At 46.8% G+C, this 26,748-nt stretch overlaps 1 protein-coding gene across 1 annotated transcript in view; it reads right to left on the bottom strand.

The window, feature by feature from the left end:
* The window catches only part of kmt2a (lysine (K)-specific methyltransferase 2A), a gene marked incomplete at both ends in the record, with an annotated part of 38,288 nt that extends 11,905 nt beyond the window's left edge, over nt 1-26,383 (bottom strand). Inside the window, 22 exons of the mRNA XM_080006625.1 lie at nt 15-93; nt 218-329; nt 474-632; nt 770-907; nt 1,367-1,461; nt 1,574-1,788; nt 3,473-3,546; nt 3,822-3,932; nt 4,157-4,333; nt 5,377-5,561; nt 7,041-7,154; nt 7,420-7,540; nt 7,877-7,975; nt 9,342-9,488; nt 9,875-10,111; nt 10,517-10,593; nt 10,716-11,416; nt 11,573-11,801; nt 12,551-12,728; nt 13,265-16,608; nt 17,046-17,118; nt 26,144-26,383. Coding sequence (XP_079862751.1) covers nt 15-93; nt 218-329; nt 474-632; nt 770-907; nt 1,367-1,461; nt 1,574-1,788; nt 3,473-3,546; nt 3,822-3,932; nt 4,157-4,333; nt 5,377-5,561; nt 7,041-7,154; nt 7,420-7,540; nt 7,877-7,975; nt 9,342-9,488; nt 9,875-10,111; nt 10,517-10,593; nt 10,716-11,416; nt 11,573-11,801; nt 12,551-12,728; nt 13,265-16,608; nt 17,046-17,118; nt 26,144-26,383 — 6,905 coding nt within the window. The remainder of the gene's footprint in view (nt 1-14; nt 94-217; nt 330-473; nt 633-769; nt 908-1,366; nt 1,462-1,573; nt 1,789-3,472; nt 3,547-3,821; nt 3,933-4,156; nt 4,334-5,376; nt 5,562-7,040; nt 7,155-7,419; nt 7,541-7,876; nt 7,976-9,341; nt 9,489-9,874; nt 10,112-10,516; nt 10,594-10,715; nt 11,417-11,572; nt 11,802-12,550; nt 12,729-13,264; nt 16,609-17,045; nt 17,119-26,143) is intronic.
* Nucleotides 26,384-26,748: the final 365 nt, after the last annotated feature.

Raw genomic sequence — 26,748 nt, 5'->3', positions numbered from 1 at the left:
GGGTAAAAACTCACTGGTATCCAATAGGGAAGAGTTTACGTTTGCAGTCTGAGAGTTCAGTTAGTATCCCCAAGCAATCGATAGTCATGGAGCCTGCAATGACAGAATGTATGTCAACATTTCAATAAGCGCTCCGAGAGACATATGAATGCCCATGTGAAGTCCAAGTCAATAAATTGCAGTTAGAAACAATCACCACAAACACCACAAGACCCACCAATCATCATGTTAACATTCTCAGGCTCCAGCCCCGCCAGCCACTTCTTCCTCAGACTAATCCCTTCCAAGTCCACCAGGACCCTGCGGGTCACCTCAAACCCAGACACCACCTGAATGGAACACAAGCTTTATTTCAGTAGTATAACCCCAACTGGACGTTGAAATCAAATCAATCCAAATTTCCTGACTTCCCATCAACTTTCATTGAACTAGAAAATCAATAAACAAATAAAAAAGCACAGCGCTCTTCTTACCTCGCCCTTGATGAGGTTCCTGTGCCTTGGGCAATAGACCTTTTTGTCCTCCAGGAAGACGCAGTGGCATTGGCGAGCGCACATGAAATGGTAGTTGCTGGAGCAAGAGGTCCAGCAGCATCCCACGGTGGCTCCTGGCCTTTGACACTTTTCGCAGCGCTGAAGTAGGAAGCACATGTAGACACATTTCACACATCTGTCCAAATAAGCAAATTAAATTGGAAAAAAAAGAAAAAAGGAGTGGAAAAAAAAAGAAGAAAAAAAAAAAAAGAAATGTACACAGCACAATTTCTTACCAGCCGCTTCCCCCTGTGAACGGCCATGTGAACGTTCTTCAGAGAGCAGTCGTCATCCTCAAACACCTCCGCAGACCAAAGGGCACAGTTCACATGGGTCCACTCGTTCTGACCGATATAGAGCAACCTTCCGCCCTCCTGAAACCCAGAGGGACATCACAAATGTGTGACTTGACATTATGAGGGGTATGATAGTGAGGTTTATTTTCACTTGTCATTACATATTATCATTATTATTATTAGTGGTACTACCATCATCATCACCATAACAACTACTATCCTTATTATTAATGTTATTATTAGTATTATTGTAAGTAATATTATAATGACTATTTTTCACTACTGTACTGTGACCGAATTGTTACTATTTGTACTTTACTTTGGTGCAACTTCCACCTGCCCATATTGGACTAACTCACTTTTTAGCGTGGAGCTACTCTGTAAACTTCAGTTTATAGATTTGTACAAATATTTTCTTTTTTTAAATCTATTTCTTTACTCGAACGACTCTGTCAACTTTTGCTTCCGTTACACCTGAACGCCCCCGCCCCGGCAATGAATAAAGCCTTATCTTATCTTTCGGGAGATTTGACTTACATTTGTGTTTTCATCTCCATACTTCAGGCACAGAACACACTGCCTGTTATCACTCACGCCCGGTGGAGGAGGGAGCTCCGGGCTGTCTTCACGGTCTGAAAGGAAGACGATAACCAAGAGCGTCTCTTAAATGGAAAACAGTCGCCGATTCACGAGTCGCGGACTGTTTGCGTGCAAGCGTATCTGTGTGTTGTAGCTTTGCATTACCAGGTAGCAGTGGGGGCGGCGGCGGCAGGGACGGAAGGAGGGGGGTAGGGGAGTTTGGAGAGTCCGGTTCTCCGGGGGTCTTGGGCCTGGGGGCCGGTATGATCTTCTTCATGAGGAGGGGCTGCTCGGAGCGAGACAGCTCCTCTCGCTCCTGCCACTGGGCGTAGTTGTGGTCCAGGGACGGAGGCAGCACAGCATTGGGGAGGAGACCACTGCTGGGAGACAAAAGAGGGAAGCGCTATGAGTTTCAATACTAACAATAGTAAGCACGAGCTCGAGCAACAGTTGCCTTACCCCATCCAAAAGTAATCAGTGTAAAAATAACAGAACATAACAAATCTCTTCTCTCTAACCACATAATTCATACAGTTGGCTTTCAAAGGACAAAAAATAAATAAAATACAACAGGCTTTAGCGAAGAAAAAAAGCTGCAAGGCCTCTATTCTGCATGCTGTGGCAATGACATACCAAAGGTTTACTCATTGGAATTCAAACCTCAAGATTCTTTTGTGCATGAGGCACATTTCAGTGGGTGAATAATGTAGAAAAAATGCAAGCCCAGAAGTGGTCAAAATTCCATCTTTTCAATCTAATATCTTGTAAGAAGGTGAAAAATTAACTAATAAAGGAAGCGGTGTTCAGCGAAGCAAATCATCTCTTTGTATTATAATACATGAATCATCAATGCCTTCATAATAACTTCACAGTAAGTTAACTTAATGAAAATATTATTTGGCAAAATCCCAAATAAGCACAATCTGAGTTACATTTTTTTTTCTATACAAGCTAGAGGTAATATGGCAAAGACAGCTTATTTTATTCTTTTTTAAATAAAGTAAAATAATACTGACGAAAGTGAAAATAATTTTGGAACACACACACACACACACACACACACACGGAATTGGGTCTATCTCCCATCTAAACAAAATCCAGCTACGTTTAAATAGGATGGGATTAATAAATGTAACAAATAAAAAGGCACAAAAGGAACAAAGACACAAAGAAACCACAATTTGACCACAACGATTTGCTCAACAGGCCACACGTGAAATGTGACACTGACAGGGTTTGCCCCCTTGTTGCCTGGAGACAAGGCAGAATACATTCATGAGGAAAGCTGATAGCCAAAGGGTGTGTGTGTGTTTGTGTTTGTGTGTGTGTGTGTGTGCGTGTGTGTAGTAAGAGTTAATGCTACTGCACTGTGCCAGAACAGCAGAAATGAAACTATGACCCATAACCAACAAGAATGGCAAATATTACTAATAAATAAATATTAAAATAAATATTACTCCCACTTTCATTATTATTCATTAATCAGACAGCCGCTGAATCATTCCGGGTAAGGAGTCTAGTGCATTTTTTTTTATAGCCATTTTCATACAGTATATCACTATTACTTTGCGGCGAACCTCAACAGCCTTAGTTACTACTCTATCAGCAAACAAAACATGGACGTGCTGTGGGTTTGCCTTGATTCATGGTCAGATGAAGCTTCATGTAAGTTTGGATTTAGAGGTAGGATGTGCAGAGTCTAAAACACCAGATCTCCTCCCACCGTCGTTGTCAACCAAAAGTTTGCGAGACTTCTCTTCTGCAGTGACAACCAGAGCTATTGGGAAGCTGGTCAATACCGCTGCGTATGTTTATTTTCCTGGATGATGAAAGACTGACCACTGAATCTGTTCAAATTAAAGATGCTCCCCAAAATGCAAATGACAGCAATTTTGACAATATTGTAAAATATTTCCATATTAGCCTTTTAGAAAAAGATAAATGAAAAATAAACTTGTTTCCGGGCATTTTGTTGTCTTACTGATATACACAGCTATTCCACATTGCTTCATCTACATGATTTTTATTGTGTACACTAATTATTAAGGTGACGCGCACACTCACTTGGCTGAGACTTTTTGTGCTTCCCAGAACTGGGACTCTTTGACTTTAAACCAAGGGAAGATTCGTTCCATTTGCTGAAACAGAAGAAGAAAAAAAATAAATTATGTTGGACATCAGGACCCACAGTATTGGCATGACTCTATGCAAACGCTTTTTACACGGGTTGTTTGGTGAGGGCGCCGGCTATCAGTCTGTATGCCAGGGCGGATTTGAAAGGCTTCGCCCCAAGTTATTCAAATCCACGCCGGCCAACACTCGTGGAGTGGCATTTTTTAACAAATGATGTTCACACATCCGCATTTAGCGTCAACGGCATTCTACAGACAAATACGAGAAATACGACTCTCACCCTGATGAAAAACGACTTGACCATGCTGTTGGCCTTCCTGCTTTCCGGCTGTCCTCCGTCACTGTTCATCGCCGTCTGAATGATCCTCACTATGTCATCACTGAACTCCACCTGAAGAAGAGGAAAAAAAACAAAAAAAAAAAACCCACACAGAAAATAAAAGCACGAAACCTCATGGCCCGGCCCAGGGAAGACATCCTCAAAACCAAGCACGCAAACACAACTCCTCACGGTTCACTAGGTTCATCAGGGAGAAATAAACAACTAGACCCTAAGACAAATCTGTCCTTAACCAGCAGAGCTGTTCAACTTCAGAGTACAGAAAGCCAACTCACCACTGACTTGTAGCGGCCTTGCTCCATCTTCTTCTCCACGGATTCCAAATCCGGCGGAGAGTCACTGGGCACCGGGGGGGTGACCTCCGTCAGGACGGGGGGGTCTGGACCTTCAGGGGAGCGACGGGACGGGAGACTCTCCTCCGTCTCCGGGTTGAGCTCGGGAGGCTTCACCGCCTGACACCCCAAACAAGCAGATAGAAAGTTTAACAAAAAAAGGCGGACGTGTGGAGATATCGACCGTCCTCAAGGCGGTTCACAAGTCGTGCAGGATATGCTGAGAAAACATTGCGAAAGAAAATGTGAAACAAAGGAAAATTCTGCATTTTTTAACATTGAACAGGAAGGAATTTAACTCAATTTCTAATGACCATTTACAGGGTGTCGGCTGGTATCGGGGAGTTAAATTGAATACTTTTTAAGACAATTTATTACAAAAACACACTTTTTTTCTTATTATGCAGGTTGGTATTCTATAATTTGAGCAGGGCCTGGTTAATTAATAGGATATATGGTATATATAATATATAAGGTATAGTATATAAGGATAATAAAGTTATAGACTAAGGTCAGTCCAAGGATTTTCTACAGGTGAGTATGACAGGTAAGTATAAGGTGGATTCATGTTGAATGGGGAAGTGTAGCAGGAAGTATTAGTATCAGTGGTAGGCTGGTGCAGAAGGACACGACAAAAACAAACATATGAAGAGAATCAGATAAAAAAATTATGTTTCAATTAAAATCTCATAAACGTACATTCAAGACTACTAGTGCATGGTCGTTCTAAATGTGAGACATTCTAACACATTTGAACGGCACAGTTTAACAAGATGTCATGGATTCAGTCCTGCTTGCCACAATGGAAGACAAAACTACCGGTTAAAGTCGTACACCCGGGAAAGACGCTCTTTGTGACTCAGTCCCAGAGCCCTGAAGCCCCGCCCGTCCCACTGTTTATTGAAGGTTTATTAATATTACACGTATCGCGTGAGATTGCACCAAATCCCACAGTGTTCGTCCTTGGGTCCCCAGCAACACACCCACCAAGTGTGAAGTAGATCTGATGAACGGTTGTTGAGATAATCGACAGGCAGGCAGACAGAGAGACACAACTACCGCACTATAACAATAAGTGTATCCAAACAAGAACAAATGTGGAACCCTTGGGTCTTTGCTTCCACATGAAAACTGTCGTGCATGCGGTTGAATGTGCCTCTCACCTGTCTGTAGCGCAGCAGGTGTGTGGAAGTGCGCGAGTTGAGCAGAGAGGTGAGAACGTGGCGTACGCAGCCCTGCACCTCCTTCTCCAGGGCGGTTCGCCACTCGGCCGGGTGGTGCTCCGTGCAGTTGGTGCACGTGTAGGCCACGCTCTCCGGCAGCTTGGACATCAGCTCATACATCTCATCTAGGACAACGGGAGCGATGACAAATCTTTAGCAACTTCATCGTCCTCCGCGCGCCGAGTCAACATAGAGAATATGACTCAAAGCAGCAAGCAGTCTGTCGTTCAGCTACAAAAACGTTGACAATAGGAAGAACAAATAGGGCAATAGGGCATAGGGCAATATTATCAATACCTAAATCTACAAGAAATATGTGTTATCTTATATGATCAGTATACCTCAACCGATGCCAGAGTTTTGGGTCTGATGCCGGTCCCGATTTTGGAGAGTCCCACCAATTACAGATGTTATGACCGATATTTCGTCAACAAGTGCAAAATTTTCAAATCACTTTGAAGAACCTATATTTTAATCAAAGTTTCTATATTTGAGAACATTTAACTTAGAAGCAAGAAAATAAATAGAAATAAACCCACAGAACTTTTTGATAGATTAAAAACAAAAAGTAAAAGATGATTTTTTTTATTTTGTATTTTTTTTCCCCCGAGTTCGCATCAGCGCATCATCGCTTCAGAAACAAATTAGTTTTCCGAGTTTCCCATGAACGCAGCATCGCTTCCTGTTTGAAACCCATGTCCTTGTCTAAATTACGGTTGGATTTATAATGCCCAGTCTGACTCCTGCTCTTATTTTGGTGAGAAACTTCAAAGTAGTGTAAAACAGAAAAGTCGGGCTCTAATGATCAGAGTTGCAAACTTTAAATTATACGGACATGGCCACCAGCACAGTTTTTTGATGTGACAATTAAAGACAAGGTGGACTATCTCAAAATCCCAGACATTGTTATATTCTACATAGGCCATTATATTGGCAAATAACGGCCAGACAGTTGTAGCTCACACAAATCAATAACAATAACTTGTGGTCTCTTTTGGCCTCACATTGGGTTGGGCTCATGTTGATGATGTGAAATGGTTTTGGGATTGGCAAGTCGGGCGTTGGAAAACATGCGTTTACCATTGTGGCCCTCGAGTCACACACACACACACACACACACACACACACACACACACACACACACACACACACACACACACACACACACACACACACACACACACACACACACACACACACACACACACACACACACACACACCTTGTGGCAATGCCGCTTGCCACTCTAACTCGCGCTCTCCCAGACAGTGGTTCACATTTTGGCCGCGCTTAATTGCTTCTCCAAATGCCAACAAAAACACACTTATGTGCAAATTATTCTGAGTGAGTGAAAAAACAATTGCAACATTCTCTGTACTTGGAAAGTGACTCTTCCACACGGTGTAAGAAACCAGTCAAGAGTGGACCATCCACTCAGCCGGAAGGTTTTCATGTCTTGTTTTTAACGAAGAAACCGACATGAGCACATTCAGATCAATTCTTACCGACTAGCCGTAAAGCTCTTTGACACCCTGGACGCGATGTGCCGGATGGTTACTCTGTTAAGCCCTTCCCTCAGGGTTCCTTGGAGGAGGACTGCTTACCTGTGAGATTCTCACACTTGGCGTGGACCCAGCGATCACATCGACCGCACTGCATCATCTTGCTGTCGTAGTCGTCGTCGTCATAGCACTTATCACACAGTGGACAGAAGTTCCCTGAGAGGTGAGGAGATGGTGATTTAAGGCAAGGTAACAAAAAGAAGGAAACATGTCGTCCTTGCTAAGAATTTTCTATCCAGCCGTCTGTGTAATGAACCCAAATATTGATGGAGCAGGTCAGAAATACTTGACAAAACTCTGACAACTGATTGGCCTTCCAACATTTGGAACAATGTAATTGTGGGACGTGCAGCGTAATCCACCTAACACAGACGAGTGTGTGAAATATAGCACCGCCGGTCTTCGGATTTCAGCCTCTCACCTTTAGCAAAGAGTTTGGCACAGTCGTGACACATGGAGAAGTCATGTGACCACTGGGCATCCCAGGACTTCCCTGGCTTTGTGGCTCCACAACTCTTACAGCACACACACTTGGTGCAGACCTAGAAAGGAAAAGCAGGCAACTCAGATGAAGCTCCAGCTGAAATATGGAAGGCATCTGTTTACATGACATTTACATTTTCTTTTTTTTTTTTTTTTAAAGAACCACAAAGTAAAACAAGTTAATAACTCCATGAAAGACAGTGAGGTACTACTCAAATTAAATTAAACAATTTGAGAATGTGTGATAATGCAGCCATCAATACAATTTAATGTTGTTCACATGTATTTAACAGAAAAGCCCTCTGGAGGAGATACAACGATAAAATAGTACAGTACAATGAGCGCCATGACAGGTGTGAAAGGAGCCGGAAGGGAAGAGCCACGCGGGTCCGTACCCAGACTCTCTTCTTCTTGGTGGGTCTGGTGGGGTGGTTGGGACCCAGGCACTCTGGGTGATAGCTGTTACGGCACTTATCACACTCTAGCAGCTGCTGCTGAAAGGAGAAACAAAAGGTTCAGTTGGAACATCACTGATGAGCTTATTTCAACTGAGTTAAATCACAGGAGACTTTACGGGTAGATGGTAGGGTAAGGGTCCCCGGGTAGATGCATCAAGATTGTCAAATGTAATGCAATGCATATTGCAGAGTGAAGTCCCTGGCAGGGTGTTTAGACATTGAATATATTTGGTATCTGAGGAAAATCCTCCCCTGCAACTACAGGTATAATTTAGCAAGTACACCAGATTAATAATTGTATGAGAAATCCAGTGTAGTGCAAACAAGGGCAATCCAAGTTCTTAATTTTAATTTACACCAGGACCAACAAGGAAAAGCTTCCAAGGAGCTTTAATTTATTAATCAATTGGTTAATTAATTAATTGTCATAAAAGAAGGGATATTCAAAAAATAAATAACAATAATAACATCATCCAGCAACAAGGCCAAACCAAAACAATATTTTATGGGGTTTGTGCTTTTTTAAAAGGGGCAATAGACAACCTTTGCGCCGCTGTCACAAAGCAAACCGGATCGTGTAAATGATCAACACCACTTTGGAAACAAGAGAGAAGAAAGAAGCATGTTCACTGAAGAGGTCAAATTGAAATTGTCAACATTTTAGTTCAATTTTATTTCTTTCAATTCCACAACCATAGACATATATAAATAGACGCCGCATTGACTGAATCGGCCCGTTGCTGCGATACGTCAATGTCGCCCCCATATTGGTGTATCAACGGGCAAGACTGGTCTGTAAACAAATACAAGTGAATGGGGGAGCTGCAGTTTTTCCTGGAGAAAAAGCACTATAATGTTTACATATCTAAACCGATTTCAATGAGTCGTTTATGATTAAAGGATTTATGATCTACACAGAGTAGATTGCTCCACCGTCCGCCATTTCCGCTAACAGTTGCTCATTGGTCGACGCACTTCCTGCCGTAAATCAATCATTTTCCCAGGAGTTCGTACCCGGTGGCAGTCCGAATGCATAGTGATATGGAGGCTTCGAGGGAACCAATCTAAATGCAGGTGGTGTCATTATTCTATAGCCATCACTATGGGAAATCAATATTTACTTCATAATCATAAGTAAAATAAAAAAAAGTTGTCTATTGCTCCTTTAAGTTGGGTTGTGGAACACCCTCCTACACTGGAAACCAAAGAAGGGCCAGGGCCAGGCAAAGAAGCGCTTTTTATACACACGACTGAGGTCAATCGACTGCAGGACAGAAACCTTCAAAGAACAGATTAAATGGTATCCGCTGGCTGCAAAATCACTATTTTTTCTTGGTTTTTTTTTTTTTTCTTAACCAAGGGAAGATTCTATGCCTTAAGATAACTATGCCGATAAGCTTACTTTAGTTTTCTGGTGCTGGCGCCCACACACTTGGCAAAAACGGCACCGTCGGCAGCACCAGTTCTCCCACTGCTCTTGGAGGGGCCGCTCGGTCTCCCCCAAACAGAAGAGATGGAACGGTTCACAGCATACCTGGCAGAAAACAAACTGGGAAGGGAAACGCCGCCTGTAAGATATCTGGCTTAACAAGAACTCTGACTATACTCAATATATTACTATCTTCGGTTTTTGTCTTGTAAAGAACAATATATAATATATACAGTACAGGCACAGCTTTGAGCAACAGATCATCCGGCTGTTGAAGAAGACACTCACTGAAAGGCCTCACATACCCAAACTCAAGTGTCAAACCGAAATGTGTCTTTAGAGTATTTTTTTGTACTTTATTTCACTGTAGCTAGGTAGCTTAAGAGAAGCTGCGGCAGAGCAGAGTGACAAACCTATCCTCTAAAGAACGTGCAAAAGAATGAAAGCGCCAAACAAACGAAAAAAAGTGACAAACAACCCAAGCGCAGAAGTTTTTTTTTCCTTACCTCAACATCGCCACTGCTCGCGCACAGGAAGCAGAGCACCCTGGGTGTGACAGGCACAGAAGTGAGCAGGCTGAGGCCGCCAGCCTCCCACACCTTCTCCACATCATGGTCCCTCTTGAAATCCACTCTGATGCGATGCACTCCGTCGAAGGGCGCTATGGACTTGGCCTGGCCCCTAGTCGAGGGAGTGCTCAGCCAGTTTAAAGTACTGCTACTGGGGGTTTTAGTAGCCAGCGGTGTCTCCTAGTAACCAGGGTGGAGAGGAAGAAAAATAAAAAATAAAAGGGCAACTTCAATATTTTATACCTCATATTCATGTTCTGCAGATAAGACTCAAAATTGAATTCTTATCTCATAGTCACAAATTTGACGACAAAATTCTGTATCAAAATTGTGATTTAATGTAATTATGATACAATAATGTCAGACTTTGCGCCGGCCCTAATGTATGTGGTGTATGAAGTGACAATATAGGTCAGCAAGTCACAAGGAACACATAAAGTGGGGGCTTGGCACAACAAAGATGTGGCGAGACCATGCTGTTTATTTAACAGCTGACCACAGTGAACCCTCCAGGGTTTGTGTTATTTAACTCGACAAGATATAAAGCGCTTAGATACAATCAAGCCTGATAACACTCACCTTGTCTTTTGGTCTCTGTTTAGCAGGTGGAGGAAAAGAGCGAGGGGTGGGCTTTTTCAGCTGTTTCAAGTCAAGGGCTAAATAGAAAAAAATAAAAAATGAAAAAAAAAAAGAAAATTTTCAGGGAACAAAACAAGGTTAGGAGCAATTTATACATTTTATTTCCTCTTAAGCTTGACGGTACAGTGTGAATAGGCACCTGAGTGGGGCGGAGTCGCAGCCGAGCTCTGCTGCTGCGGGGGTTTCTTTTTGGATTCGCTCGGTGGGATCTTGGTGGGCGGGGGATCTTTCTTTGGAGGAGCCTGATTGGCCGAAGCTCTTGGCGGCGGATGGGTTTGCTGCGGAGACTGTGTCGCTGGGGAGGGAGAGTTCTGGGCTGACGACGACGACGACGACGACGACGACGAAGACGACGATGACGACGACGATGAAGACGACGATGAAGACGATGACGACGAAGACGACGACGACGACGAGGAAGCCGGAGGGAGGGGCTGCTGCGGTTTGTGGCCTTTTCTGGTCGTGACGCTGCTGGGCGTGGAGAGCTGCTTGGGATCTGGGGTCAGGGACGGAGAGTGGGGCTGGGAGGGGGCTGCGCTGGGGGCTTTAGGGGACTCGTCCGGGGCGGGGGAAGCAGCGAGGGCGGGAGAGAGCTGCTGAGGCCGTGGCTTCTCCTCGCCCGGTTTCGGCGGGGGGGTTTCGCTCTTCTTCCGGGGAGGCTCCTCCTTCAGCGACGCAGGGGTGGGTTTGAGGCCGGGCTCTAAGCCGGGGCCCTTTACAAGATGGTGGCCCTCCTTCTTTTCGGCCAGCTTGTTCTTCTTTTTGTCCTTCTTGGCTTTTCCTTGCCTCTGGAGGAACATCTTTGAGGGCATCCATTGCAGGTTCTGACATTTCCGTATCCTAAAAAAAAAAAAAAAAAAAAAAAAAAAAAAAAGTGCCAAAACCAGTCTAGTTAGTTCAGTTTTAAAACAAGAAACTATAAAAATGTTAAAGCGAACAAAAGTAGTTAATTTATCATTGAAGCTCAAGAAATAACACCCGTAAACAAACACTCACTTGCAGCACTGCTTTTTGATGTTGCGTCCGCCAAACTTGGGCTTGTCGAGACAGTTTGTGCACTCGCCACAGTCTTCTGGAACCTGGCATCCTGAACACTGGCCACACCGGCGCGATCGACGGCCCTTCTTAGGAGGAGCCTCCTGGACAGTCCTGTGTCGCGTTTCCCTTGGCTTTATGGGAGGTGATTGGGGCTCTGCCTCCTCAGAACCCGCCACGGAGGACTTATCTGCAAGAACGGATGAACTCAGTACTACTCGCCGCCCGGACTCCTATCTGGAGTTATGCACGATGTGTTAACAGAAAACTCTGGTAATTCTAAAGCGAGGATCATTGGGAGACAACCCGAGAGATTGGCTTTAGAATCTTTTAAATTGATATTGTATCAATGCATATGATAATGTATTGTTGATGGAATAGTTATAGCTGACTGCCGCGGAATCGGGCAAGAACAACTACATCAGTGAAAAGGACTTTGATGCCAATCACTAGGGTCGGCTCTCGATGATCGAAAAATAAGGTTTAACCATTAAGCTTTTTCCTTTAAGCTTAGTTGTGGATTTTCATCAATGTCATCGTGAATGTCATCACTATAGTGCTATCTCACCAAACTATAGATAGATTTGTACAATATGGATATTTATTATATTTACCATACCAGTATTGCATATTATTCCTGCGCATACTTGGCTCACACGTTATCATAGTCAACTGCACAAGAGCTACTCCCTCTTCTGTTTATAGATATGTACATGTATTTTATTTCATTTTTTTTTTTTTTTTTTTAATCTCTATTTTTGCTTGCAGTGCTCTGTCAACTTCTGCTGCTGTAACGCCTGAATTTGCCCACGGCGATTAATAAAGTGTTATCTTATATCATCTCTTATCTGAAGAGAAGGCATTGTTACCGAACCGCCGAACCCCCCGGGTCTGAACACAATCTAGAGACCTGAGCCGTATCAATCGAGTGTGCCTCACCATCATTCCCCATGGAAGATAGGATCTTTTCTCTCTCCTCCCAGGGCAAGGCACTGAGTGTGGGCATATCGTCAGGAAATACTGCCCGGTTGCGGCCCAGGGCCACAGCTGCACGGCGACACACATGCTTAATGCGTGGGCCGCGGACCGACGTCTCCGACGAGTCGCTCTCTTGGCCCTGCTCGCCGGTGAAAAGGGGATGAAAATGAGAAGCGGTCCTGGATGTTGTAGGGGAATATGCTTCCAGAGTGATTCAAAACAAGAGCCTTGAACATCAAGTGTGCGGGAAAGTTAACGTTCTATGAGCAGGTAGAACAGCACTGGACCAATAGCATCTGCTAGGAGATTTTGCTTTATGTCCATACTAAGATTTGGGGAATTGGAAGACAAGCAAACCACACAGTGGAACATATTGTTTAAATGACTGTCACTAAGTCTCTTGCTCATATATACAGTGAAAGCAGTTTGTTTTTTCGAAAATAAATGACTTTCAAAAGCATTGCTGCTGTTAAACTCTCTGCATAATGTATGAGACTACTGAATACTGACTACTGAATTTCCCTCAAATAACAACTTCTGAGGGACTTTCCCCATTATTGTCTTTCAGCTGAGTATAACATGTGCTCCTATAAATGTAAAAATTAATGTTATGATAAGAACAGTAACTTGTTTATAAACGCAGGGGAAAATACATTTGCAGGTTAGAAAGCCCACCTGGACTTTAGGCTGGTCTGGAGACTTCAGAGACTTGCTCTTCTCTATCTTAAAGAGTTGCGCTTTAGCCTTCTTCAGCAAGCCAACCACCCGCTTGTCAGTTACAGGCTGTTTCTCTGCGTGGGCCAACATGGAACCAAGAGAAGGAGCCGGGAGCTGCTGTCTGTTCGGCTGCCCAGGAACGCCTGCAGACTGTTGGCTTTGGGCACCTGGCTTTTCCCTTTCCCCCTCCTCTGTTTCCGCTTCCTTTTCTGAAGGTCTGCCTTTTTTATGTAGACGTCCTTTAGCAAAGGATTGCGGAGCGGGAGAATGAAGCACAACCCTCTCTGTAGCGGGAGGTTCAGAAACGGCGTCAACCGATGTTGATTTCTTTCTGCCTGGAGGCTTTTTAGGCGGAAGCAATGCCAAATGATCTTCTGCGTCCCTCCCATCGACCGTGAAGAGGCTGGAAGCTGCATTCGGAGAGGCATCAGGTGTAGAAACTTTTCCCCTCTTCTCCCAGTCCTTTTTCCCTTCTCTCTTGTTCTCCTTTTCTCTCTCTCTGCTTTTGTCAGAATCTCTCTCTTTTTCCTTCGGAGCAGATTCCTGGGAAGCTGATGTGCTCCGGTCTCTGCCTCCTTTCCCGGCACCTCGCCCCATCTCCTGGACACACGAGGGGAAGAGAGGAAAAGTAGCAGAGGGTGTGGAGGACGAAGAGACTTGTGGCTCAACAGGTCTTCTGCCGTCACGAACCCCTTGTGAGGCTAGGGCCATGGGTCCGGCAGAGAAGGGACTGAAAGCAGGGGTTAAGGCACTAGTGGCGAGTGAAGTGGCTGATACACCTGGCAAAGAGCCGGGGTTGGGGCTGGAGATCGAGCTTGTCAGTGTAGACATTTCAGAGGAGCCTTTCCGAACAGGTTGGCTGCTGCGCCTCGTCATGGAATGGGAGGGAGACCGCGGGTGACCACGCAGGGTGCCCAAGGCCCGTCTCTTCCTACGTCGGAAGGCTCTTCCAGAGCTGGCAGAAGACTGGTGAGGAGAGAGAGATCCGGGGCTGCTCCCAGAAGACGGCTGCAGGATGACAGACTCAAAGATCCTTGAGTGGGCCTCGCTTGGCGTGAAGCGAGGGGCACGCAGCAGTGGGCTGCGCTTCGGGAGAGGCGCCTCAAAGCGGGAAGAGGAGGGATGCTGATGGTGGGGGTGATGGTGCAGAGGGCTAAAGAGACGAGTCCCCGCCCCTGCTCCGCTGTTCGGGGCTTGGAATGCAACCTGGGCAGCTGCCCCTGCTCCGCCGGCTCCTTGTGGCATCAGCCCCACATCTTCTGCAGTGAGAGGAGGAGGACGAAAGTTGTCAAACACAGGCTTGCGTATGAGACCCTCCTTGGCGTATTTAGCAGAGGAGAAGTACTGCTGTTGCGTGCGGGACAGGGACGTCCAGCGGAAGGTGGGCTCTCTCAGGATGGAGCGGCTTCGTTTATCCTGTGAGCTGGAATGTGCCGAGGCGCCAGAGAGGAAAGGAGCGATTGAGTGCGGCATCATCCAGGGTGACTGAGGGTGGTGTTCACTAATAGAGGTGGTGGAGGCAGCTGACTGGGGTGGCTGTGGAGGGGTGAGAAGGGGAGGTGGGGGAGGCGAGGAAGAAGAGGAGGCTGTGGATGAAACCTGCTGGGAACTTCCTAGAGTGGAAGAGGACAACAACACTCCTGTTGGAGGGCTAATAATAGGCTTCTTGCCCCCCGTGGTTAGCGTCCCTCTCCCTCTCTGACCCACGCTTCCCCGATTCACACCAAGCCCTCGGCGGCTACTGCGACCCCTCTCTGCGATCACCACATGCTCCCGTTCGGAGGAAGGGGAGGGCGGCCGGGAGCTGTGCAACAGGTTGTCCTCCCTCTCTCCCTGGGAGGAAGGGAAGTGTTCATCAGTCTCTGACAAGGCCTGTGTGGCCTCTGAGGCCTGAGAGTCACACGAGGAGTCGTCGAGGCTGGGGCTGCTCGATCGGGAAGATTCAGCGGAGGAGAGCTGAGAGGAGTGTTGCGACAGGGCACTAGAACCGCAAGAGGCTGCGCTGCTGCTGAATCGCCCATTGGCGGTGCTGTTGGCGCTGTTGTTAAGCATATTATTAGCCGTTGAGGGGACAGTGGGGATGGTAGCAGGAGGCGGAGGGGGAGGGAGGGAGTCAACGGGAGCAATGGTGCTAGTACTTGTAGTGGCAGCTGTGGAGGAGACCACAGGAGATGGAGAGGAGGAGGTGGTGGTAGAGGTGGGCTGGATGGGTGTGGAGACAGTTGTTGGGGTTGTTTCCAAGCGTGCGATCTTGATGTGGTGCGGCGGGGTCCCAAAACTCCCCTCGTCTTCAATGAAGCGCTTGGGGGTTTTGATGATGCGCAACGAGACCGTGCTGACAACCGGCATAATGAACTGCCTGATGTTCTTCAGCTGAGTCCTCCTCCTCCTCCTGTTGCCGGCATCGATGCTGCCTGAACCGGGCCCTCCTATGACGACAGCTTCTTTTTCCATTAGCTTCTTCTTTTGAGCTCCTTTCTTAGCCCGCTGGAGTAGCTGCTTAGCGATTGTGGCGTCAGTGCGTTTTGAGGGGGGGACAATTCTCACAGGTTTAATGTGTCGGGGGCTTTGCCTGAGACCCAGCGGCCGGCCCAGTTTGGAGGGAGACGGGGAAGCCGGGGGACTGGAAGAATCCTGGAGCTCAGAATCGTCCACATCCCTGAGCGTGGGCTGCAGGAGAGTGTGCCTGTCTGCACCTCTGTCTCCTCTGACACGGAACGCCTTGTGTTTTGCATCCCCGCATTCAGAGGAGCTGGAGAGCTGAGCAGCGGCCACCGCTTCGGCTTTGAGCCGTTCTGCGGATGGCGGTCGGCCACGTCTGCGTCGGGGAACGCCGGGCAAGGTCTTGAGGCGAGACTTTAAAGGGCCAAGTTTGACATCTCTCAGTCGTTTCAGCTTAGTAACTTTGGATTCGCCCCGGCCAACTTTGGGCAGCTTTGCCTCGGTGTCCTGCTGGTGAGAAGAGCCTAGCAGCGTTCTTTTGGCAGCCTTCCTGTCCTTCTCCTCTGCATCAACGCCCAGCTCCGACCCTGCCTGTCTGCAGTCCTCTGCTGCTGCACGGCCCCCTGCTTGCCAGGCTCTCTGGCTACTGGAGGCCGGGGGACGACCTCTCCTCTTCTCTCCAGAGCCAGGCGGCCTCCCAGGCAGCCTTTTTACCTTCTCGGCCAACCGCTCGAGGCCGTCTGGTTTTCCCTGGGCGGGGGAGACAGGCAAAGTGGGAGAAAAGAATGTTGCAGTGGCTTTCTGAGCAGTCAGGGAACGTGGGGGACGTCCTCGGGGCTTCTTCTCCTGTATGTGGCCACCTGAGAATATAAAACACAAAACAAAAGCGGTTTCCCATCAGTGAGGCAACAAGAGATCCAAACAATCCCCGTAGAAGCCCATACAAAGGGATGAAATACTCAACGAAACTAAATTGGACTAAATAAAGGAAAGGAGCAATAGTAATAAGTTAATAAAGTATGATGGTGTAGAGAAATGCCAGTATGAAAATATGTGATTAGTGATGTGTTTGACAATAGTATGGTTTGCTAATGGAGCCTATGGCCTGCATGTTAACAGTTTCGGATTGCTCCCAGGCCAAAAAGATATTTTGTAAATACCATTTGGGGTTTTTATATAGCTTAGCATGATAGAGAACACTGAAGCTTTTGGGGTGTGGCACTCAGGTAATTGTCAGAATATATCTACAGAACAGCCTTTAACCAAAATATTAAAGATGAGATTTATGAAACTGCACCTGAGGAGGTCCTTGTAGGGCTCTGTATTCTTTTGTGCTCAGTGACCGTTCCAAATCCACTGAATGGTTCTTCCTACAGAGGATAGAAAAGATATAACGCATTGATATTTCTGACCATGGAATTATATACATCATATTTATCATTATATCTTATTGACAAGACAATATAGGAACAATGTAACCGAAAAAAAGATGATCCAAAAACCATCCACCATATTTCAGTGTAGTCTTTTGACCTAGATGTACGCTACATTTGCCTCTCCAAGTGACACCACTAGGACAAGGACCACTCTGCTTTGGGGAAATAACCATGTGCTCTATCTCATTTTCGCCTGCTGACTCACATCTGTGTTCTCATGCGTCTCTTGCTTTTGGGAAGAGGTGCAAGCAATCGGACAGGGCTCAAAACTTAAGATCTACTTTGAATTGGAAACAATCCAAACCTCACTGGATGACTAATACATGTGCCAAAACCACCGCTTTCCTGTTTCCTGAAGGTAAAATGCTAAGCTGGTTAGTCATACTAAGCAAACCAAAACCATTTTCTATCAACTGAAATGGCAGCAGGTGCAAAAGTCATGAGAAAAAAAAAAAAAAAGATTGCTCAGGAAGTTAGATATGAAATCTTCACTAGTGCAGTGTGATACTGCATATCGAGGTGTCAAAGGTCTTACAGATTTTGTTTGGGCATATTTGCTTTGGCCCGGTGGGTGATGATGGCACCTGATCGGAGCGCTCTGGCCGACTGACTTGAGACTCAGATCACAACAATATTTACAGCAGCAAACTGTCAGTTTACCGTGGCAGCAGTTGTTAGTAGAGTGTGTGTACACATTACAAAGTCGCAAGTCACCTACCAAAGCACGACGTGCTACTAAGAGGAAAACATCAGCAGGCCAGGTAGCGCTGTCTACTTCTGTTTGCCATATTTTTTTTTAGAGCTTTTAAGACCGAGTCCAGTCCTAGTCCTAGCATGCACTTCAGGGAAAGACCGCTTTCAGATAAAACTACTTCCTTACGTGAAGGGTACCTTTTCAAGACAACATCTCTTTCTTCATAGTTAGAGTTAGTTACACTTTTTTAAGCAAGACATCCTTCTTCAGCGTGCATACAATATGACTAAAGTGTCAAACGTAGCCAATACAAGAGAGTTTAGTTCAGGAATTAATTTAATTAGTCCCAGTACGCCTCTTTGGTTGAAGGGAGCAAGAGGAATGGAACAAGTTTTTAAATCTACTGAACAGAAAACACCCCACCAATGTCAGGTTGTTCTTGAAGAGTTATTGGTGGCATCCGACAACAATTGTCCTCCCTTTTTATTCCACCACTTCATTCCATAGTAAGCTCTAGAGAATACCTCTACCTGCATTCTACCTTCTGAGCAGAATAGGAGACTCATGTTGTAAGATGATTAATATTGTAACGCCCCTCGGCCCTTCTTTTGCAGGTTCTCTTAATGTCAAGCACGTGTGTGCTTTTAATGAGGGTAGTGATAAGTCATTGAATCATGTTTATTTATAGCAGCAACTGGGGCTACAGTTGACATCTCCAAGGCCCAGTTTGTTAAGGGCTCGCCATCAAAGAGCAGTTCACATAATCAGGTGTTGAAGTGCAAACACAAATGAATGACGTGCAACTACATAAGCCTCACCACCTCAAATCTGAGTTTTAATGCAATTATCAGGGGTAATTACATGTGCAATGGAACGAGAAACAACAACAACAACAACAAAGAACATTCTATTCTTTCCATCCTCCCTTCTCGTCTTTAGTACTACGCATTTTCAGCATCCTCTCTCCTAGCATGCAGGCTGCTGGTAGGTGTTGATGCAGAGCACAGGGGGGTGGAGTACGAATGGACAGCTCTGACTCGCTGGGATGGTGCGAGTAGTGATCAATGACATCACAACACTTTCCTCCACAGTACATCGACACATGCACGTGTCACGCGCAAACACACCCATGTGCACACACGCTCGCGCAACCCCACCCCCCTACCCTCTGCGTCAGCTACACAAACAACGCTTTAGTGTAAAGCACAAACACACCCCCCAGCACGTGAACCTGCACAACAAGATGTAAACAAGCGAAACATAAGGGCGAGAGAAGGTGGGGGAGGGGCGCAAAGCAAGCAAGAGGGTGAGAAAGGGAGGAGGGCGGTGGGAGGGAGGCTAAGGTGAACGAGAGGCATGGAAGCAGCGTTTTGACCACATGCACCGTAAAACAACAGAGAGTCGGAGCTGCAGTGTCTTCTGGGAGCTGCCGAGGATGAAAGGGGTTTGGGGGTTCTACATGCTCGCACAGAAGCTAGCTAAATCCTTATCTAAACAGGCCTCCCACACACTACAAGCCTCTCGCTCCTTCCCTCCCCCTGCTCCTTGTGCAGCCATGCGCTGAAGCACGCACATAAACACACACTTTCTCACTCGCTTGCCCTCCGCCCACTGGCTGCTGAGCGTAGAGCAGCAGCGTGTGAAACACAAGGCTCAACATGAGCTCAGAAGCAGGGCAGTAAGGCTGATAGGAAGGCAGCTACAAGACGTAAACAAACACTGTAGTAGACTCGCCAGGTAAACGTTATGTCTTACATCACTGTGTGGCTGGTCGGCTTACAAAGCCCTCTCCTTACCATCTATCACTCTTACAATAGCAGAACATGTCAAAAGGAGATTTCAATAAGTGTGACGATTAATAGTCACCGGAAAACACTTAACATGTACAATTATGATGTTTTGCCGTTTTATTTTGTCTCCCTGTCCTTGCATCTGTCAGCCTCATGATACTTTATCCACTAGCTTTTATACTCAAATCAACCAATCAAGTTATTCATTTGTTTTGGTCATGTATGTCATTGCTGCTGCAACACTGGAATTTCCCTTTGGGAGGGATTAATAACGTACCTTTATTTTTTACTTATCTTTATCCTTCCTTCAAAATATCTAACTGATAAGTTCATAAATGATGTGGCCCTGAAGAAAAGACAACGAACCAAAGAGAGTTGATAGATGTATGAACCGTTGAAGCTACATCCTCATTTGATGGTGCTCGGGCCCGTCCCCAGCAAGGATGAACGGATGTGAAAATAGTTTGAGGTGTTCTGTGCCGTATCAACATGACCGTGCGCCTCGCGTGGGCGAGAAGAGAAAGTTTGCTTGACTGTTTCTTTCTTCGACACAGCCCTGAAGTAGAACTCAGATTACGGATGAACTTGCCAGCTTCACTGGACTCTCTTATCAATCCTCCGCTGGTACCCAATGAAAACAGGAGAGCAAGAAATAAGAAAGCAATACCGGCTGACAGCTACATAAACCACATACACTGACACGGTTCCATAGCACCACTCAAACACACCACATCAAGCGGAGAGGAACCAATCATTATCTCGGAGCCCCTGGGACGGTAAAAAGTGTGGAAGAGGATTAAATTCATCTCAAACATCCAGTGAATCCATATGTCTAGAGAGGCAACGCTCCCTGTAATTACCCATACAGTCAACTCGAGCAGCGCTCCCTTTTTCTCGGAATATTCTTGAAGTGAGAGGTATATTTTAAATGAAAAACAAGTCAGCTGTCTAAACATCCTCACTGACAAAACACACAAGATTAAGCCCAGATGTCTGTGCCAGTGGTTGTGATTGAATGAAATAAACATAATTCCTGTATATCGTGGCAAATAATGTTATTGTCTAACCCTCAAATTAACACACAGCTGTTGCATGCAAGCATACTGCCACAAGTTCCTGTAACTTTCGGGCAGGATGATAAATCGTAATTTACGGAGGATGTTGAAATTAAAGCTAAATGAGATGACTTGTTTTCTCTGGGTATTGTGTTTGTTTGATGATGGTATGAGAAATGTTTTGCACCCCCAGGTTAGCAGGTGTCATTTGATTTACCGCGCTGCATTAAATTGGGGACTTGTAAATGGACTGCATTTACATAAAATTGTTCTTCTAGCCACCGCCGCCACTCAAACCAAAACTGCTTTCCAAGTATTGCCTCTGATTCAATTACTTGTGCACATCCATACACAGACCAGACGCAACAAAAAGTAAGGGGTTAGGTGTCCTTCTCTTTCTGGAACCAGCAACCCTCCAGCTACCAGATGGCCTGCTCAACTTGAGCTGCTGCTGATGTTGTAAAACACTTTCAGTCTGAAAATGGGATCAAGGCACATACAGACACAGGACACCGACTTTATTGAGAGGGATGTGAAGAATTGACATAAAAGATAGGTTTTGCGTGTTTAAGGCAAACACCTGTATTTCTGCATTTGATCCCAGTTCCGTAGTGCCATACAATGGATTTTTGCACCAAAAGGTTGACATTTCCAAGCTCTTGTTCAAGTGGTCCTTGGCAAACGGGGATTTAGGACTAGTACCCAAAGCTGGCACACCCAATCCACTTGAAATAAAAAACATTTCTTCACTTTTTCTTCTGTCTCTTTTGCGACAAAGTGACGATAATCATTTGACTATATTGAGTGAGTCAGCCATCGATACTGAAAGATCCTGCACTTCACAGACTTCCATTTCAATGGGAGCTACATTCACGTTATCGCTCTATGACTAAGTGAAGATAGCCTACTGTTGATGAGAATCTGCTTAATTTATAACTGGCTCGCTCAGGTGTTGCAAATATGCAATGTCCAATTAACTAAAAACACCCCATTCTAAGTTGGGGGGGAAAAAATTTGGGATTAAACGGGAACTGAAAATGTCTAGAGGCTATACAAGAATAGGCTGGTCATTACTCCCTGCTCTGAAATGAGAAGAGAAAAACAAAAAACAAAAAGAAAAAAAAACAGAAACCTTCTTAACATATTCCAGGAATCTTCAGTCTGATCTACTTTATAGATGGACAATATGCCCTTTCACTCCCTGGAGTTTCAAATGGCGATGAGCTCATGCAACCATTTACTGTAACCTTCTGATGACACATTGCTCCTTAAAACCAGGAGTTATCCCAAGAGCATCTCTAGACCATGACATATACGCAAATGATCAAAACACATTAGTGGAAATTATTTTTGCGATATTGCTTAGTGGCCCTGATAAAAACACCCACCAAATGGTTGGCCTTTGTTTTTCCAAGTGCTAAACAAAGCGCTTGGGGAGAAAAAAAACAGCTTAGTCCAAATGTTTCACATTTGCTATGCACACAAAACAAACATCTACCAGGAGGTGCCTGTTCTTCTTACACCTTGCGCCCACACAGCCGGGGATGGCCATGGACAATGGCAGGGGGGCTGGCTGTTTCTCTTGCGCACAAGCACATGCACACAATCTGACAGGCTAACAAACACACACAGCAAGTTGTGGCTCTAACTAAAACAAAGACAGGGGAAAACACGCCTACCCTGAGGTGCAATAAGGGACATCAGGTCTGAGTAACATCCACACACACACACACACACACACACACACACACACACACACACACAAACACACACACACACACACACACACACACACACACACACACACAGAAAGAAGACACAATTGCCGCCTTTCTCTCAGCCAGGCAAGACAGAGGTGAAAGCCTTTGCCTGCCTGCTGTAGCAGAATAAAGCCATGGATGGGAGGGTCTGTGACTAATTCTCCTCCCAGCGTTGTCCCGTGGGGAGGAGGGGTCGCCCCGCACCCTTTGATATCCTTGCCTGTGCTCTTTCAGCCGCCTGCACTTTGTGAGAGCTCAAATAAAAGCAGACACAAAGCTTCCTGCTCCAATCCACACGCTGTCTTGGGGTTGTGTGTGTGGTGGCGGTGGTGGGGGCGGAGGGGGCATTTAAATAGGCCAAACACCTGCTGGACTGAAGCCCCTTCCACTCAAACCAGTGGGGCAAGGAGACATTTGGTTTGGATGCATCTATTCAGCTGTTCTTTTATACAAATGATTAAACACTGGTCTAAATCTGAGTGGAATTTGCACAAAACACATTAATGGGGAGAGAAGGTCAAAATTACTTTGAAAACATTCCGAAGTACACTTGGATGCAGAGTCCGGTTATATCCGAGTGCGTTTGTTTGGACAGATATGGTTTCACACATCACCAAAAAAAATAATAATAATAATAATCCAATAGCGAGAACGGTAACAACGGAAAATAATTGGGCTGGATCAAGAAAATTAATTCCAAACGCACGGATACAAAAGCTGACAAATGCTCCCATTTTAAAAAGGCAACGGCAAACAAGAAGCCTTTTGAGCCATCCCAATAGGCTTAGTAATCTATTCCAAAGTGGCAGCTGTCAGAAGAAAAGTTGCTCTGCCCCTCAGACATGGCCGTGTGTTTCTGGAGTGGATTTGGTTCTTTCTCCTGAGCGGAGGAAGGGGGGGGGGGGGGGTGGCCGAGTGTCCGGCTGGCGCTCTGTTCCGTTCTGTTCTTTTTCGGGGGCTCAGCGGGCTGCGGGGAGCCTGACCAATCCTGCCCCGATCTGGCTAGGCGGGCACTGCACCCCAGCCCAATGAAATAAACACCACAGTGTGTGTGTGTGTGTGTGTGTGTGTGTGTGTATATTTGTGTGTGTGTGTAGCTTCCATAGGATTCGAGTTCCACAGGGATTTGATGACACCGTCTGTCTCTTTACATCCCTGATACCGCTGTATTCTCACTTATGAGGAGGATGGAGGAGGGAGGCGAACGGGGCTCCTCGCCTCATAACCTAAAAAAGCTGTTTGCCGAAAGGGAGCGTTCAATGAAATAGGTGTTTTTTTTTACAGACTAGACCGAAATGCATGCAGAGACCGGATTCGCAATGTGCTGTTTCACTATAATAAAGTGGAGCATGCTGTTGAGATGGAAAAAAAGACAAAAAAGATGATACTACAAGACAGGGGACAAACACGCCTACACCGAGGCGCAATAAGGGACATAAGGTCTGAGGGATATCCCAGAGCGAACACACACACACACACACACACACACACACACACACACACACACACACACACACACACACACACACACACACACACACACACTAGTGGATGTTCTACTATATTGGACAGTTAAGGGGAGCATGCTGTTGAGACACACAAAAACTGTTTGAATATACTATGTATATTGCACTCAAAAATGTCACATGTAAACACACAGCTGAATCCCCAAGAATCAGTAGTTATAACTATGTATAACTACATAAGTAAAAAGCGGTTAGTCCAGAGGGAGTTTTCCACAAAATGTGTGTTTTTACAGAGCACACCAAAATACACGTAAAAAAAACAACCTGATTTTGAACGTGGTTGGATCAGTGAGATCTTACTATAGTGAACAGTTGGGCACAAGAGCATGCTCACACCGCGGCCAAATATTACCTTTTGTATTTAATCACAGCTGTTTGATTGTACAATCTGGTCCCAGATCTATGTGGGAGCTCAGATCCCAAAAGCATCAGCAGTTGTGAGCATCTCTATGTCTACTCCCACTGCTGCTCATCATGGAAAGGGAAGATGGTAGTTCGCTGTGGCGAACACACCCCCACATCACAAGGTCCACGGAGAAGGGGCTCCTTGTTATTGTAGCCACTAGCTGCTCCACATCAGCGATCAAATAGCGAAATAAAAAAGGCACCGAGCCCGATGCCCGTCATTGTTGCCACTATAACACCACGGAGAGGGCTTTCGCGATAAGACGTCACCGCCACAGCCGCGGTGCGCGGAGATGGAGAGGGGGTGAAACATGTCCACCTCCCATTTTCCTATGCATCAGCACTAGCCCCAGTAGCAAAGCGTGGCGTAGTGCGTAGCGTGGAGAGATAGCATTGGATAGCATGGAGGATTGTGCAGTTTGGGAGGGGAGGGGAGGGGAGGGGAGGGGAGAGAGAGAGAGCGAGGGGGTCGAAAGCTCCGCGAAGTTCGGCTACGACACGCAACCCGCCGTGCGGCCGGTGTGCTGGGCGGCCGCGAACAACGAGATCCGCGACTCCCACCACTCTTACGCAGAGGAATAACGGAGCTGTGTCTAGCATGCTAGCTGGATTAGCCCCGCTGGAAGGCTGACACCTCGCAACACCCCCCCTGTAATACACCATTAGCTGCTTAGCTAGCAGCCCGATGAACCTCACCCCCCGGAACTACTACGAATACAGCATAAGCGATGTTATGGGGTTTAGCCGCCGCGTCCCTGCGACCACGGGACGCCCAGTGAAGGACCACTGGTCATAAGTTATAACCACTATGCCACACTCCCGACCAGCACCTCCGGCTGACATGTTTTGATGCCGGGCGCTCCACGGTGACAATCCGCAGCTAACACACACACACACACACACACACACACACACACACACTCACTCACACACACACTCACACACCTCGGCTCGGACGAGGAGCGCATAACGGTGCCCGGAACACCAGCGAGGAGGGGGGGGGGGACTGGGGGCGGGGGGGGGAGACGTCAAGTTTCAAGCCCGCTCGGCAGCACCCAGCGGCGGAGCCCCGACCGGCTGCGGACCGCGCGTCTCGCACGGCGCTTTCCCTCGGTCGAGGACCAAGTCAGAACCAAAAAAGTGACGGAGGCGAAAAGTCAGCGACTGGCACAACAACTGGTGCCAGTGCTGTCGAGGCTGTTTGTTGTGCGCAATTGTATTTATTTACGGTGTCAGTTGTTGACACAGAGGTATGTTTTGACCATTTCTTGGTCCATTGTATATTTTCATTGTTTTTATTTTCTCTCCACGTTTTAGTTTATTTTTATGTTTGTTGTTTGTTGCCATTTTCCCCGTATTTGTTTTGTATTCGTTTTCACTTTTGTTGTTGCCTATTACTTTGCTACCAGCCGCTGTAAACACCGCAATTTCTCTCCAGGGATGAATAAAGTATCTATCAGCCACCTCTCCATCCCTCCCTCCATCTATTTCTCCATCCCTCCACCCATCTCTCCATCCCTCCATCCATCTTCCCCAAGGCAACTTTGCTCCCCAGTCACTCCTACCGCAGGTCGGGGGAGCTGGTCCATCCCCCCACATCCACCCTCCCACCCACCCCCGCCGTCCCTCGCACCATCACAAACATGCCCCCGGACCCGGACCCCGTTGAGGAGCTCGGGTCCAGCGGCTCCCCGGCGACCACCAGGCGGGTCCCCCTCCCCGCACTCACCTCCCCGCTGCTCGACTCACTCCATTCCCCCAAAACATCCTGAAATTTCCGCAGGTTGCTGCCGATCACGGAGGAGACCTGGAGCGCGGCGTCAAACCCGGGTCCGAGGCTCGGGTGGGTCCCCGGGGTGCTCCGGAGGAGGGAGGCGGTGACTCGGACTCGGCCCGCTCTCCTCCCGGTGCCGGAGTTGCTGCTCCCTCCGGGCCGAGCGGGGAACCGCCACCGACAGCTGTGCGCCATTTTACACTCTGCCCGTCTGCCCTGCGATCAGAGAGAGCTCGGTGGGCGGAGCCCCGAACCAGCACTCCACATAAACAAGCTCCGCCACAGCGGTCCGCTCTCACTGGTCGGCACGGCGGCATCCATGTTCCGGGGCGGGGTCGGAGAACCCCCGACAATGCATTTCCTCGGCGGGCCCCCGCTCCGGCTCCGCGCGGCAGGACGCTATACACGTTCCGGGGCTTTGCCCGCGAAAGGAGACTCGCACTTGAATCACAGGGACGAGGCCGTTAGTTTTGTCGGCGCTGGTTTGTGTTTCACTCGGCAGCCGCAAAAGTGCGTTATTAAGGTATTGTCCATGTGAATAACAATGCATTTTCGTTTAA

The sequence above is a fragment of the Zeus faber genome, assembly GCF_960531495.2.
Source record: "Zeus faber genome assembly, chromosome: 9".
In the NCBI taxonomy this organism is placed as follows: domain Eukaryota; kingdom Metazoa; phylum Chordata; class Actinopteri; order Zeiformes; family Zeidae; genus Zeus; species Zeus faber.
Note: the sequence above shows the minus strand (reverse complement) of the source record. Positions and strands in the feature narration are given on the sequence as shown.